The sequence below is a fragment of the Sinohyriopsis cumingii genome, chromosome 4 (assembly GCF_028554795.1).
Source record: "Sinohyriopsis cumingii isolate HCF-2022 chromosome 4, ASM2855479v2, whole genome shotgun sequence".
In the NCBI taxonomy this organism is placed as follows: domain Eukaryota; kingdom Metazoa; phylum Mollusca; class Bivalvia; order Unionida; family Unionidae; genus Sinohyriopsis; species Sinohyriopsis cumingii.
The window spans coordinates 86,584,329-86,600,246 of NC_142964.1; the positions used below are offsets into that span (position 1 = coordinate 86,584,329).

At 34.1% G+C, this 15,918-nt stretch overlaps 1 protein-coding gene across 4 annotated transcripts in view; it reads right to left on the minus strand.

Moving 5' to 3' along the window:
- Positions 1 to 15,918, minus strand: part of LOC149801597 (integrator complex subunit 3-like) — a 129,839-nt gene that overhangs the window by 97,432 nt on the left and 16,489 nt on the right. For all 4 annotated transcript variants that reach the window (XR_016420693.1, XR_016420692.1, XM_089955853.1 and 1 more), the window contains exons 4-9: positions 13,853 to 13,966; positions 10,924 to 11,008; positions 7,123 to 7,189; positions 6,401 to 6,542; positions 3,868 to 3,997; positions 952 to 1,049 (exon numbers count right to left, since the gene is read on the minus strand). Coding sequence is in view for 2 of the 4 variants with exons in the window: in XM_089955853.1 (XP_089811979.1) it covers positions 952 to 1,049; positions 3,868 to 3,997; positions 6,401 to 6,542; positions 7,123 to 7,189; positions 10,924 to 11,008; positions 13,853 to 13,966 (636 nt within the window). In the remaining 2 variants the exon portion in view is untranslated. The remainder of the gene's footprint in view (positions 1 to 951; positions 1,050 to 3,867; positions 3,998 to 6,400; positions 6,543 to 7,122; positions 7,190 to 10,923; positions 11,009 to 13,852; positions 13,967 to 15,918) is intronic.

The following is a 15,918-nucleotide window of genomic DNA, read 5'->3' on the forward strand; positions in this document are numbered from 1 at the left end:
TATGGCAAGCACCCAAATGATCTATACTGCAACCGCCAAACATTCTGGTCACAACTTGTTAAATTTAACTCACGATCAGTTCAGTTACAACTCAATAACGTAACTGTTTTGGGCGCCAAGTGATGGCAGAAAAATTCAGAGGTTTTTCCTAACTTACATCAATATTTACAAAATTCAAGGACTTTTCATGGTCAGGAAAAAAATTATCATTTCTCCTGACTTTTTCCCCGATTTCCAGGTAGCATGGGAACCCTGACTGAAAGACTTAATGTTTACTTCCTTAATTATTGTCAGCATGTTTGTTTGGTAATTTCATGGTTTTTGTTTTTGGAATCTTGTCGTCGTATGTTTTTATGTGTTATCTAATACTGTAAAGAATTACAGCTTCTACAGATTAGGCACTGTATTAAGTCCATTTTATTATATAATTAAGTACATTAACCATATTCTGTAAAAATGGTTTAATTTGACACTTTTAAGCAATTAGCCAATTTCATTCTAAATTCACTGTATCTTTACCATATGCAGATCTATACCATATGAGGTTCTTTACCATGAGGTTCTATACCATATGAGGTTCTATACCATATGAGGTTCTATACCATATGAGGTTCTTTACCATATATGGTTCTATACCATTTGAGTTTCTTTACTAATAGGTTCTATACCATATGAGGTTCTTTACCATGAGGCCATATACCATACGAGTTTCTTGACCATGAAGCTCTCAATACCATATGAGGTTCTTTACCATGAGGCTATATACAGGTTTTTTACCATGAGGTTCTATACCATGAGGTTCTTTACCATGAGGTTCTCTACCATGAGGTTCTACCCAAACTTTATCAACATTAAAGTAATATTTGAACTATTAATGATTGCACAACCTTAAGTTCAACAAAAATATGTTTAGAAATATTTGCAAAGAATTTTGGTAAAACCTGAATTTACCTTTGTTGTAAGAAATACAAGTTTAGTTTCCATGTCTGGTGTCAAACGATGAATCAGATACTTTCTTGAAGTCCTTATTTGAAGCAGCTGCGATATTCCTATAAAACAAAACAAACTTACAAAAGTATAATGTATTTCATCCACTTATTTAGGAGAATAGTAGCATCCCTAACTGTAGTTTTCCACTGTTCCAGCAAGGTATTTTTTAACACAGTGGCCCAAGGAGCTTCCATTGGGACAGTGGTCCGTTTTTTTTACTGCAGGGACAAATTTTAAATAAAGTTTCACATCCACTTAACTTAATAGCTATGATAAGATTTTTTGAAGTAAAAACAGAAATTTACACATTTATGCATACAATATGAACTAATACAAAAAAGTACAGGTTTCAAAGGCATTTAATTGACTTGGCAAGGAAGAGAAAGGAGAGCAGAACGGCATGGGGATGGGGGCAGATAACAGAAGTGGTGAGAGCAATGAGGGCAGAAGGGATGGCATTTGGGATAAGGGGAGGGGGGAAGCACCCCTGAATTTTATGGCTATAATGAAAGTCCTAGCAGCACCTATTTCATTTAGAACCAACTAAACCATGGAACCAATATACATGTCAAGTTTTCATAACAATTGTCCTAGCAGTTTAGCAGTAATAAACTGACTGGCATATGATGGACAACAGACAACATAAGCTTAGATGGTTTATAACAAGAAAAGCTAAAGCTGACAAACAAAGCATTTTATTGCTTTATTACCTTTTACTTTAATCACAAAAGAGTAAATCATACACAGAGCAGTTTAAGACACAATTAAATCTAATCTTTATACATTAAAAAACATAATGGTTGTCATGGCAAATTGACCTATAAATTATTCTTTCATTTACACTACTGTTATTAAGGACAACATGCCTTTTGTGGTCATTATGCATATTTAACAGTACATTTCTACTTATGTTTGAATTCATTAAATAACATATACACTCAGGGCTCTTTATAATGTTGATATCAGAATCTGCGAGTTATCTTAAACCCTGAAACCGCATTATTTGATCATTAAAGCTGTCAATTCTATCAGACCATGTTTTGTCCCCTTTACCTATATATGGTCAGCCTCATCTCTTTACACAGATATAGTTACCCCTACCCATTTGGGTATACTCACCTAGGGCCTCCCTTGGAAATATTTTTCTTTGTGCCATGAAATTTGCCAAATTTAAAAATTTGGAGCCACTTTTCAGCCAAAGAAGCCATTTTATGCCATGATGCAGAGACTTAAATATATGCATAATATTACATTTGCTCTATTTTCAATCTATATAAACATGACAATAAAACAGTTTTTATGTTTTTATTACATATCAAAGCTCAAGAATAATTATTAATAAATATAACAATACCATTATATACATGTGAAGTTCAATGTATAGCATATGAAAAGCAAGAATGAATAAGAATGTTTCTTTATAACTGATAAAACAAAATACTGCTTAGTTTTTATGAACACTTCATCAATATCTGCCTCATTTTTTCCAAGACCATTTCTTAAATGCCTTTCTAAAATCAAAATTCTCAACACTGTGCCCATCAATAGAAATTCTCATTAAATTTTTCAGAGTAGATATACCAATAGAATTTCGTAAGTTTGTTTTGATCAGATTCTGGTGACTGAACCCCCTCTCACAGTCTACAGTAGAAATAAGGGCAACAAGTAAACTGGTAGCTGCCTCTGATGCAGCTGGACATAAATCTTTGTTTTTCAGAGCTAAATTAACCATTTTCTTTGTGTCTGATAAAGACTTGTTTTATAAGGTAAATTTTTAATTTTTCATTGATATAAGCAACTCAGGCCCTTTACATTTGACAACTGGCATCCTTGTAACATCATCATGTGTTACTCAGTTAAGTTCAAACCACAAAAATGTGTTATCTAAGGAAATAATTCCTAAAACACTAAGTAGTCTCAAGCAAGTATGTCTCACACTCACAGTTTGCAATAAACATATATTAAAATGTGCAAATGACACCAAATCTTTTTGCCAGCCTGTTGAACAATAGAGTATATCCCCCGGTCATTCCTTATTTCCTACTGATTAAATTTAATTGCTTCTCAAAAGTGAATGACAGCTTCCAGTTAGCGGCAATCATGTTCGATAAAATCTTATTTGTCACCTACCAACATGATCCATTGAATGCCATAGATAGTGAAAAGAGCTATTAAGTGGCCTGAGTCGATTAAATCAATGAAAATTTTAAAATTTACTTTATACAAATTTGTCACTAGCGACTTTCGCCAGTCAGTAATAAAAAAGCGCCACTTTCAAAATTCTTTCGCATTTGTTGCCAAATGCAAAGCCTAGAGGAGGCCCTGCTCACCCTTAGCCCTTTGCCCAGATATGGTCACTCTCATTCCTTTAATCAGATATGATCAACCTCAGCCCTTTACCCAGATATGGTCATCCCCCCCTTCTACCCAGAGGGTCACCCCAACCCTTTGACCTAGATACAGTTGCTTCTAAATATTAAGTTATTAAAAAATAACGTCTTTTTTCTCTGTCCAGATAATTGGTGTACTAATGACAATTATAAATAATCCTGAATATTTTGTCAGGAAAATTACTATCTTTATTGTGAAAATTGTGTTAGGCTAATTCAATGGTCTGGGTAGTCTAGACTGGATTGTGTATCACTGTGCCAGGCAAATTCAATGCTGGCCAGAAGTGGTCCAAGTACATAGGTATATATATATATATATATATATATATATATATATATATATATATATATATATATATATATATATATATATATATATATATATATATATATATATATTGCAATACAAGGTCATGTTACACCTGAATATTTATAAATCCTTTTGGACCTTGAGAGGACCATCTTGTAAGTTTCGTCAATAACTTACCTGTAAAATTTGAGGACAGATTGGTTGGGTTTAGCATTATATCCCTCCATATGCTTTCAAACTCTGGTATTCTTGCTACATTCTGCAGTAATCGCACCAAATCTCTTCCAATCACCATACAATCATTCCACTGAAATTTATAAAAACAAGAAACCAGTCATGACAAAACAAGATATATATATGTATATATATATATATATATATATATATATATATATATATATATATATATATATATATATATATAAAAGTGCTCTTTGCTCCTTCATTATGAACAATCTTTTATATATTATTACACTGGTATTTTTCAGCAATGTTACATATAACCCATAAAGTCATCCCAAGATGCACTTATAGCAGAATCAGAACCCATAACATTTCTTTACCAATAATGAACCAAGTGTTTATGAATAATGAACAGTGTTTAGCAATATTAAACAAACAGTTTAGCAACAATGAACAGTGTTTAACAATAATGAACAGTGTTCAGCAATAACAAACAGAGTGCTTATTAATAATAAACAGAGTGTTTAGCAATAATGAACAGTGTGCTTAGTAATAATGAACAAAGTGTTCAGTAATAATGAAAGTTTTCTGCAATAATGAACAAGGGTTTTACTCATAAATATGATTCTCCTCACCAGCAGTAGAACATTTAGAATAGCCGAGAATATACAGACCCATGGATTCCTGAGATATGTTTCCTGAGGGTCAGTGTGACCTCCAAAATATTTTAAGACTGCCTCTGAGGAAAAGTGTAGTACCAAAGAGGATATGTTGCAAAGTGAGATATGATGGTTATTAAGTCAATCACTAAAGTACTTTGATATCAAATATTGCCTTGACAGGACTGATCAAATCACATAGCCTGAAGTCAGGGACTATACATTTGCGAAGTCAGACAAGCAAAATTTTCCAAGGTGCAAGTCTGGAACAAGTGCTTTTTTCCTGTTTCAAAACAAGTCAGGCAAACACCAATTTTCATACTTTAATCACTTTATCTGGCCAGACATGCCCTCTGGGTGTTCTGAATGCTTGAATCTACTTCCATTTATTCATTCATGTTCATGGATACTACATGAGCATGACTTCTATTACTGCTTGACATTACGATGGGATAAGCAACCAAATTGTCAGCCAATCAAAACACTTCAAAAGAACAAATTCGGCATGATTAATCAGCTGTGCTTTAAATGTCTTGGTTAAAATGTATTTTGTGCAACCGATAGTCATGAGGGGATCACCCATTAATTTCAATCCACTTTATGAACTGATTTTTAGAGTATGGGGTCTCTTTTATTGTTTTTCATTGATTATACTGAAGACTGCCAAATGAGGTGTTCTTTTCTGTTGAGATAAAATGAGCTGACTACATTATTTTTGAAAGGAAAGCCATAAGGAAGATTCAGAGAAGGAAAGTTCATGTGAACATGGAAGGATAAAATGTACGGCTGCCAGAGTCTGAAGTAAATATTCCAAGATATATAAGCCAGACTCTGTGGCAGCTAAAATGACAAATATGACACAACTAACAGACAAAGAAATGTTCAGCCACATTGGGTTGATAGTTGTCTATGGCTTGAATTCATGGACTCTGAAGGAGATGTTTTGCAGTTACTGCAAACAATATCCCAAACTGGCATAGGCTTGGAATTCAGCCAGTGTATTTGTAAATTGAGCTGACAAATTCAAGATTTAGTCAAGCAAGTCTCAGGACACTTTTGGACCTGATAAAACCTGTGAATGCTGCACTGAATATGCATGATACTAGCCAGAATGTGCAGAACATCACTGAAATTATAGCTGCAGAAATGAAGGTCAAGATGAATGTACAAGGTGAAAATAATTCCACCCAAATGATTTTTGTTGTTGTGGGGTTTAACGCCATTTTTCAGCACGATAGGCTATACATGGCGGCCAGTATTAATGGTGGAGGAAGAACCCGGAAAACCCCGGAAAGAACCACCGACCCACGAGAAGCTACTGGCAGGCTTTCTCACATGCCCACATTGGCTGAATCTTAGACTCGAACTGCCGCAGACAGAGGTGAGATGGCAGTGATCCGTAACGAAGAGCGCTTTAGACCACTCGGCCACCCAAATGAAAAACTGAACACAAAAATATGACTGCTGCTGCTTCAAGATGTTAAGGCAAGAACTAAAAATTTCTCAATTAAAACATTATATATATAAAAACTATGACACAATAATAGAGCCTGGACGTAGGTCATCCTACTCTTTGTCAACAAGTTTAGGAATTTCCAAGTCAAAAACTATGTTATAGACTCCGATTCAAATAAAACTGTTTACCTCCAAATATAAAGATCTGAATATTTAACCTATTCTCTTAAAGAAATATTAGTAATGTATTGTGTTGTTGACAAAATAAATGTTCCAGTTCAGGTATACAGTGACCTTGATTTTGGACAAGGTCAAGAACAAAATGAATATAACATATAGTCATTAAGAAAAGCAAACAAATAATACAGAGTAAATATACAAAACAGTAGCTGTGACCAAATGACATAACTCACCTTTTCCCTCAATGAAGATGCAATAAACTCTACCTCCCTTTGCCTGAGGTTTGAAAACATTGGATTGGTGTGATCTATTATGATTCGTAGGTATGTGTAAACTGCTGTGGCCAGTAGGGCTGGATACTTTTCCAGCCAGACTCTGCAACAATAAAAAAATCCTCACCTATATTGTTTTCACATATAATTCTGTATTCAACCTAATATGTGCCTATTTTTAAAATATTTTCAAGCTAATGCCATGATTTTCTAACAAGCATTTGTCATTGAAAAAATCTAATGGAAAGTTTTATTCATACATGAGTATTTCTCATCCAAAATGTACAAATAAGTGAATATGTATATTTTTTCCTTCAAGTGCTTTGCATCATTAATATGGATGCTCTTTAGGCAAATACATTATACTTCCCAATTATATTTGTAAACAAAATTCAAGGGAGCCATGTTACCTCAGCTGAGCAAAAGGCTTATAATTGAAGTATATGGGTTCAATACCTATTAAGGCCAGTCAGGATCAGCTACCTCACTGTATCCTTATGAAAAGGCACACAGCTGTAAATTCCTAGGATGATATAGCTAATAATGTGGATCCTGAGCATTTGGAAGGATTGTTATTAACCATATGACAATTTGAGCCATACATATATGCACACACACATACATACATAACTCAAATGATTTCCAAGCAAGTAATCAATCAGTATGTTTTTCATAGCACTTACTTGTTTTCAGACAAAATGTCCAAGATATTCTCAGCTAACCAGATATTCTTTGGCGTAATATCACCCCCTGAAAGAGTACAAAGGCAAATGCTAGAACATAGCAATAACATAACAGTACACTTGGCTCCTCATTATACAACTGGGATGTATTTCCTTGAAAAGTCATTTGTTAGGACAAAATTCGTGAAACAAAATAGACAAAATTCGTGAAACAAAATTAATTTCCCATTAATTTAAAGGCAATAATTAGAGAGAGGTGACCTGTGATAACGCATATAGTATATAAATCATGGTAATGGAAAGTAAAAATATAGTAAACATATATGTAATTATTTATTATAATAAACACTAATTCATCTGAAATGAACAGTACTAATTAAAACTTCATTGGTACAGTATGCACAAGAAACAGTACATGTACAAAGATGGTCACTAGATGTGCAAGGGATGGTGGACATGGAGGGCAATTTATATGTAACTGGCCTTCCTTGCTTTTGTTGTAGTGAAAATTAATTATGCATAATGAAAAGGCGGTAACAATTTTTCAAATGTATAGTGCAAAAGTTCACTAACTGATAATTCATAAAATGAGTCAGTGTACATTTACAGGTTTTTTATCTTTTTAATGGGAGTGTGGGATTGTCAATGCATCAGATACAAATATTTCCTTTTATGACATTACAATCTCTTCTGACTCAATGGTCCCATCAAAGGATGGAATTCAAAAGAAGAAATGATACAAGACCATCGGTAAGAATGTGATCATGTTATTTTCAAATATGCATTGAACTGGAAGGCTGTACAACAATATTACTACTACTACTACTATTAATACTACTACTCTGTTCTACTTCTTGACCTCTGGACTTACCATGGGGCAGCTGTGATTTAGGGAGACAGGGATGTCTGGAAACGGTGATCCAATCACCCCAATAAGGGACATAACCCAGGGAACAACAACAGTATACATAAATACCACAAAAAGGGGTGGTCTTGTCAGAAGGGGACCATTATATTAGAGAAGGAATCAAAACTGTTATGTATACTATATTTTAAACATGAAGTGAATTGGTTATGGAAAGATAAGTCAGGAAAAAGAACTTAACTCATCGAACCTGGAGTTTCTTTTCAATTTCACCTGAAATGCAGGCAGAAAGTAAATTTTTCTTACTTTTGAATGCATCTAAACTCATCTGTTTCTGAGAGATTTTCATTTAGCTAGATGTTTCAATATATAAAAGATGTTTTCAATTGGCTATTTCACAAAAACAGGTACAAAATGGTGAAAACGGAACTTCTTGTTGCCATTTAGACCCACGATTTTTATCTCCTTTTTGCTCTTAACCTCCAAGATATCCTACATTTTGCAAAGATTCATCTGTCATAGTGCAGTCTGGACCAGTCTGCTTTAAATCTAAGGTCAATGAGCCTAAAACCCAGACACAAAATCGGTCTCAAAATCAGCAATTTTAAGCCTGAAAAACATTGTCTCTCAAAAATCATTTTTTTAATGCGGTATTTTTTTTATGTGAGTAAAAAGTATATATTATTTGTTATCAATTTAGAACTAAAGCTTTGGTGTATCATACATGACACTGACATTACAGTGACTAACCACATAGCTCCATGGGATTGGAACTGTACTGCTGTAACGCGTGTATGTAATGATATTGTATCACAAATATGAAGTAAACTGGGCATAGGGTTATGTGAAATTAGGTCATGGAAATTTTTTTTATAACAAAAACAAGTGTCCCCAATATAATTCTTGTATCCTGGACCCACTCCTGAACAAAACCCAATAGAAGGGACTGTACTGACAGACAGTGAATACCATGACATGTTACTGTAGACATAAAAAGAACTGGTGGTGGAGGAGTTATGGAAATAAAAGGATGAGAACAAGTGTTGGAAAACAATTTTAACCAAAATGTTTCACCGATATAATTCAAATGGGTCAAAAGTAGTATTAACAGAACAGATGTAAATGATAATGTTAAATTTCAAACATAAAGCAAACTGAAAAAGGGATTATACAGTAAGTGATGACTTTAACTGAAATTTGTTTCCATTATATTTCTTGACTCCTGTCCCCATCCATTGGCAGGAATAACAATTACAGATGGTTAGTGAGTGATATTACATAACTGTGAAGTAAATAGAGTAAGAGATTATTGAGTTACAGGTGCTAAAAAACGATATAAATACTGACCCCATATAGCCAGAGGAGTGATACTGGCAACAGTGGTGTATGTGATGATGTTTTATTCCACAGTGAACTAATAAAGGGGTGGTGCAAAGATAAATGATGGAAACAACTTTAACCACAATGCGTCTCCATTGTCATTCCTGACCCTTGGCCCCACACAGGGGCAGGAGTGGTACTTAAAGAAGGGGAGAATATGATATTATATTTGAAATATGAAGTGAATCACAAAAGTAGTTAATGAGCTACACGTGGCAGAAAAACTTTAACTAAAGCTGTCCACAGATACACCCAGACATAACCCCCACGTACATAAAAAAATGACACAATTCTGTACACCCCTTGCTGCGTGAAGATAATTTGGGAATAAGCATCCATTTGTGGGGGACAAAAATATACCTCTAACTCAGGAGCTGTCACTAATTAAATCAAATCTTGCATTAATTCCTGAAACTTTGCACAGGAATTGTGAAAATCTCTTCAGAACATTTAACTGTAACTATTTACATCTACAATCATCCATAAAGTAGGATAGTACCTTACATAATTAATGTCCAAGATGCATGCACTGCACTCTTGCACCTTCTAAACAGGCACCATGTTCCATTCAGGAGCCCATTTAGAAAGTGCAAGAGTGTAACACACTCAGACACAAGCTGTTATAGGAGCCTTTTTCACACCTTGTTTTTGATCTTCCAGTTTTTATCGATTCCAATGTACATATATTTCACTGATGATCTGAATTATGTGATTTTCTCACTGAACTGTTTTTATTCTAGCATACAAGTAATCCTTTGCAATTTTATTGTTTGTTAAATATGTCTGAAATAAATTGCCAACAACACTAGTAAATGAAAGGTTCATTTCTAAAAGAAATTTAATACACCAAATTTTGATCGAATTATGTCAATTTTCCCTCTGGTATCTATACACGTTCTACATTCAGGTTGAGTTGTTGATGATGAAGCAGCAAGCTGATGTTTATTAGCTTTTTCAGGCTTTTGTATGTCATGGGGACCTCCATGCACAATAGCAAAATCACATTACACAATTTGCAAAATGTAAAGTTTTCTCATTTACTAGCTGTTTCCAAAAATCTAAACAAGACAGCATTATTGTCCTTCCAGTTCTATTTTCCTGTCTTTCCCGGAGAAAATTCTGAATATTCTGTTTTTCTTTTCAACATAATAAGAAGTTCAATATTACAAAGATGAGATACAGTAACAGCGGCAACTGTTTGTGCAATCCAATATGGCAGTAAAGACAGGCATGCTAGCCGCGATTTCGAATGAACCAATCATATTTTAGAACTCTATTCCTATATACATGTGATACATTTCTATCAGAATGGAACCCAGTGCCCGTTATAAACAGAAAATAGCAACAAAATTTTTAATAATTTTTTGTATATATTAAAAAACATAGTTTTAGCAAGAAAAACTTACACCTGTATTCAGGTCCCAAATACAGGAAAAACAGGACACTTTGCAGCTATGTAACCTCTGTGATAAAATTCAAATGTACAATCCTTCATCTACTTTTACATAGGTAAAACTTAAAAGGTCATGCCAATATAATTTTTCTGGACCACTCACCAGCTACTTGTCTCATCATGTTATGAACTACACTATCTGTACCAAGGACAGAGTTCTTCACTAGCTCTCGGATAAACCAGATCATCTGAAATTGCAACAAGAGCATAATATAATTGGGATAACTAAGACTAGAGCCGGATGCCACCAGCTATGTTGTATGACGATACACATAATGATAGTATGTATTAAATGTTTCAGAGATACTCACATGCAAACATCACTTGTCTCACTGTATTACTTATACCTATCTGACCTTACCCATGCATACACCCCATCTAGAAACTTATGCTCCTCCTCCAACACTCGTCATCTCATTCTTCCCACTGCTCAGTGAAGTCATACAGACAACATTCTTTTGTTTACCAGGACCCAGCTATGTATAATAAATTGCTCAAAGATCTTAAACAAAAGGTCACTGATTTTAATTTCAAGAACATACTTAAAGATGAAATGTTTACTTCCTTAATAATTAGCAGCATGTTTTTGCTTTGTAATTTCATTGTGTTTGTTGTTGTAATCTTGTCATAAATGTTTTTATGTATTATCTAATACTGTAAAGTGCTTAGAGCTTCTAAAGATTAGACACTGTACTAAGTCCAAATTATTATTATTATTATTAATGCCAAGACCTAACATAAAATAGCTGAATTAAACAAACTGAAACATTTTTTTCTTTTTTTTGGTCTTTCTTTTAAATGTTCATATACACATCTGACTTTGATTAATAATTCTTTGAGGTAAACCTTCAAACGCAAAAACTGCTCATGTTGAGAACTGTTGCTGTTGTTATCAGGTATAACGCCATTTTTCAGCACAAGAAAAAACCACCGACCCACAAGAAGCTACTGGCAAGCTTTCTCACATACCCACATGCTCATGTTGAGAAGAAACCACTTTTATATAGTTCATGATTTATTCTACAATCATCCTGTATTATATCCTGAATAGTCATATACTAACGCCAGATAGATATTGGTATTTATTGATACAATGATGATACCAAACCACTTCTATCTGATATAACACAAATACACATCTTAATGAACATAATCGTCTTTATAGTTCAACTCTGCATACAAATGTTTATTATTGCACTTTGTGCAAGTGTCTTAATCCCAGCATGCCTTGTGGGAAGGAAAACAGTGCAAATATCAACCCAGAACATCATGTTCTCTAAACTTGTCACCATGCAAGACTCCTGTCTTATTCACACATTTCTGAAGATTAAATAATAATAATTCCAATTGTTATGAATCAACAGAATTTTCTGCAATCTGATTGGATATAAAAGGTCAAGTGAAACTGATGAAGAATTTTTTATACATGGGTAAATTCAGCAGACTACTTTTGGTTCCAGGTAATTTTAAGTGAAGCTTTATCTATATAAACATTTACACCATAATAATAACAAACCACACCAACACACCTTTGTTATTTCCAACCAAAACTGTTCAAGTCACTGATTAAAATCACCCAACAGAAGTTAAAACAATGTAATTGCACAGTTATTTCTGTATTTCAACACTTACTCCTTTTTTCAAACAAAGCATATGGCAGGCTTTGATAGCCAATGTTGAGAAATTATTGCATTTTGCTTTGACAATGTTTCACTGGCTGTTATTAAAGGTCAGGGTCATATGTTGAGCAAGGGACTTAATAAAAATGGACACGATTTTGCTTTTGATAGATCCAAATGCATAGAAAGCAAGAATGAAAGCTATAACACGTGCCAAACGCAAGTATAATGTTACAAAAAAAGAAATCGACTGGTTTAAGAGGAGCAGTAAATTTTTATATATGTTAAAATAATGATCATGATGTATCTCTGGCATGACCTGTTCTGACACTCTATACCAGTGGTGCACAACCTTTTTCAGTCAAGGGCCAAACTGCATTTTCTAAGACCACTCAAGAGCCACAAATACTAATTTCTTTAATATAATTACTGTTCAAGGGACATATTTCTGTGTTGTTTTAATCTGCCTGGACATAACACATTTGTTGGACAGATCCGGCCTGTGGGCCAGGGTTTGTGCACCCCTGCTCTACACTATAATACTATATAAAGAATCAACACCTCTTGGCTAGTGAAAATCTGGCTATGTATTCTGTCACAGTTAAAAGGCTAATTAAGAAAACTTCAATCCATCTAAAACTGAATGTTCTGTTGATGAAATCTGTGATATGGCAGAAAGAAGTAAATTGGATTATAATGCTTATGGTTGGGTATTTATCAATGTATAAATTTTACCTAATCACTCACAACGTTAACACAAGCCCTTCAGATTTTATTCACTTTGTGAGCGAATAGGTAAAATTTACACATTGATAAATACCCAACCAGGATCATTTAATTGTAAAATACAAACAAAATAATAGGCAGGATTAGATGGATATGAGTGGATAGTTTCGCTGTACATTCAAGAGCTAACTTTTCTCACTGGAGATAAAGTGATGATTCATTTGACTCAACAAAGAGGCTTCTAAAGGGGATGTTCCAAATGTTCACAAAGTCAAAGTCCCTAATGGTGCATCCGATCAAGTATCTTGGATTTACACGCTGATCCATACACAACTGAGCGATAGTCAAATTCAGATCTTCCATAGTCCTGTACAGTCAGGGTATGACATTCTGGTCTTTGCCACATGTCGAATTTACACCAGGTTTTTTTTGTTTTAAATTTATTCCTGAGTTATCTAATGTACAGAAAAATTAGTTGATGGTCAAATATAAGTTTTACAATTTGGTTTCATCCACAACAGGGTTAAGAGAACCATTTTGTAAAAAAGTTTTAAATAAGAATTTCAAACATACAGTGGACAAAGGACTTAACCATAAACTTACTGGACCTTTTGGTCATGTGGGCTAAAATGTGACAAAGCTTTAATACTAGTCTAGAATCATACATAAAGATCCCTGACTGCTCACCTGCTGTCGGCTGGTGTCCTGAAGTCTAAGCCACTTCTCAAAGATTATCTGGTTGATCTTTGTCAGCACTGAAGTTAGGCCATCCCGAGACGTCAAATTCATGTCACGGTAACTCTGAAATGTGGCATATACAAAACCCAAGATATTTTTCATCAAAAAAGCAACTTTCAAATGTAATTTATTCTTGCAGAGATACATATAGGCCACTTTTCCATATGCTAATGATATTTGAGTAATGCCACTCAAGTAATTGTAAATTTTCAGCTTCATTCCACAAAACAAAAAAGTTTATGGCTGCAAAAGCATTTCAGTACGTCAAACCTGTCAATAGCAGCCACCAATGGGAAAAGGCCAAACTGGCCTTTGTATACAGGTGACATCCAAATGTAGATTTATCTTTTAACTTCTGTTTTTGAAAGGAAATGCCATGCATCAAATACCATAATAATAATAATAAATTATTGTTATTATTATTATTATTAATATTATTTTTATTATTATAGGCAAATGATACAATTTCCTATTCCAAGAATTCACTACATAAATTTACCACAAGTTCTGGTAGAAAAGGTTTAATTAATAGATTTCTTAAAGCATTCCATGTTTATTATTATTATAACTTTCATAATTAAATATTCTGTCAAGTTTTACATAACTCTCAGGGGTCACACTACCAGTGTCAACTTTGTCTTAGTCTGTTAGGAAAGTGAAAATGACTTTGCCCTGTGATTTATTTAGAGGAACACAGAATGACCATCCATTTTGAGATGCCCCCTTGCCTTGGCCAAGTTAATTCCAGTGTTATGTTATACCTCAAGGCAAAAAGCCATCAAATAGTTGGTGTTGCTATAAACTGCGCTGACAACCAACTCTTGCACATTCACAGGCACGTGTTTTGATAGCTAATTGACCATTAGCCTTTTCCCGAGTAAGTTGGCAACTACTAAGGCCTGATTTCCACAAGTTATCCCTTGATGAAAAAACAAACAAATTTGTGTTTCAAAACTTAAACTTATGTAAATACAAATTTGTGTTTTATGAATAGAATCGGTAATATGAATATTTTAACTGCAGCATGTGCATTATTTTCTTCATAATTCACTCATTTTGATGTGAAAATACGTAGATGAAAACCAATGCCTAATGTAACACCAAGTACACAGACAAATAATAAAACCTTATACAACCAAATTGGCACACTTATTTGGAAGTGGAAGGCATCTTACATATGGAAAAAAAATTTTAACAATAAAAGCCCTAAGTGGGTACTTGTTCAATGGAACTTGAAAATCCCAGTGCCTAATGAAGGGATATGTGCTGATACTAAACAAGCTCGCTGAAAATACATGGCTAGATGCTGATATTAATGAAAGTTGTGTATGAGCCTCTTTGTTCATGAAAAGGCACAACTGGAGGATTCAGCAGAGAAAATGTCTTCTCTCCACAAATTTCTGATAAAGAAATGCAATGAAGATGACTTGGATGACTCGATAATAAACATGGATGAAACACCCTGTTCTTGGAAAAACGCCACATAAAAAGAGGTAAATGACTGTATTCACAAAACAGAGGACCAAAACAAACTTCTTGTTTTGGCAACTGGACAAGTGATAACATCAATACTTATATATGATGGTGTTGTGAGTTAAATGGCATCAAAGGACAGGGCTGTAAATGTACAGGAGAAATGAATGGATGGATAGAATGCCGAAGTTGCTAAGGAAGGAAAGACATACAGAATGAGAGACCACTACTTATCATGAATTCCTATAGAGCCAACAAGACAGTCAGTGAAATGTGATAAGAAAGGAATATTTTATCCCTGTTTTAATTCCAGGGTATGTTTCTACAGTGTACACATAACCCATATTAACATTTTTCAAACTTAATAATAATGCTTTTTTTTCTCCAAAACATAATACATGCCTTATCCATATTTCCATCTCCCCCCCCACTTGCCCTACATCTCTCTCGTGCATACAAAGTCCACAATCCATTCTTTTCTCTTTCTCATATGCAAAACAACACATTACAATTCATAAACTTTCAAACTCGTTCTTAAATTT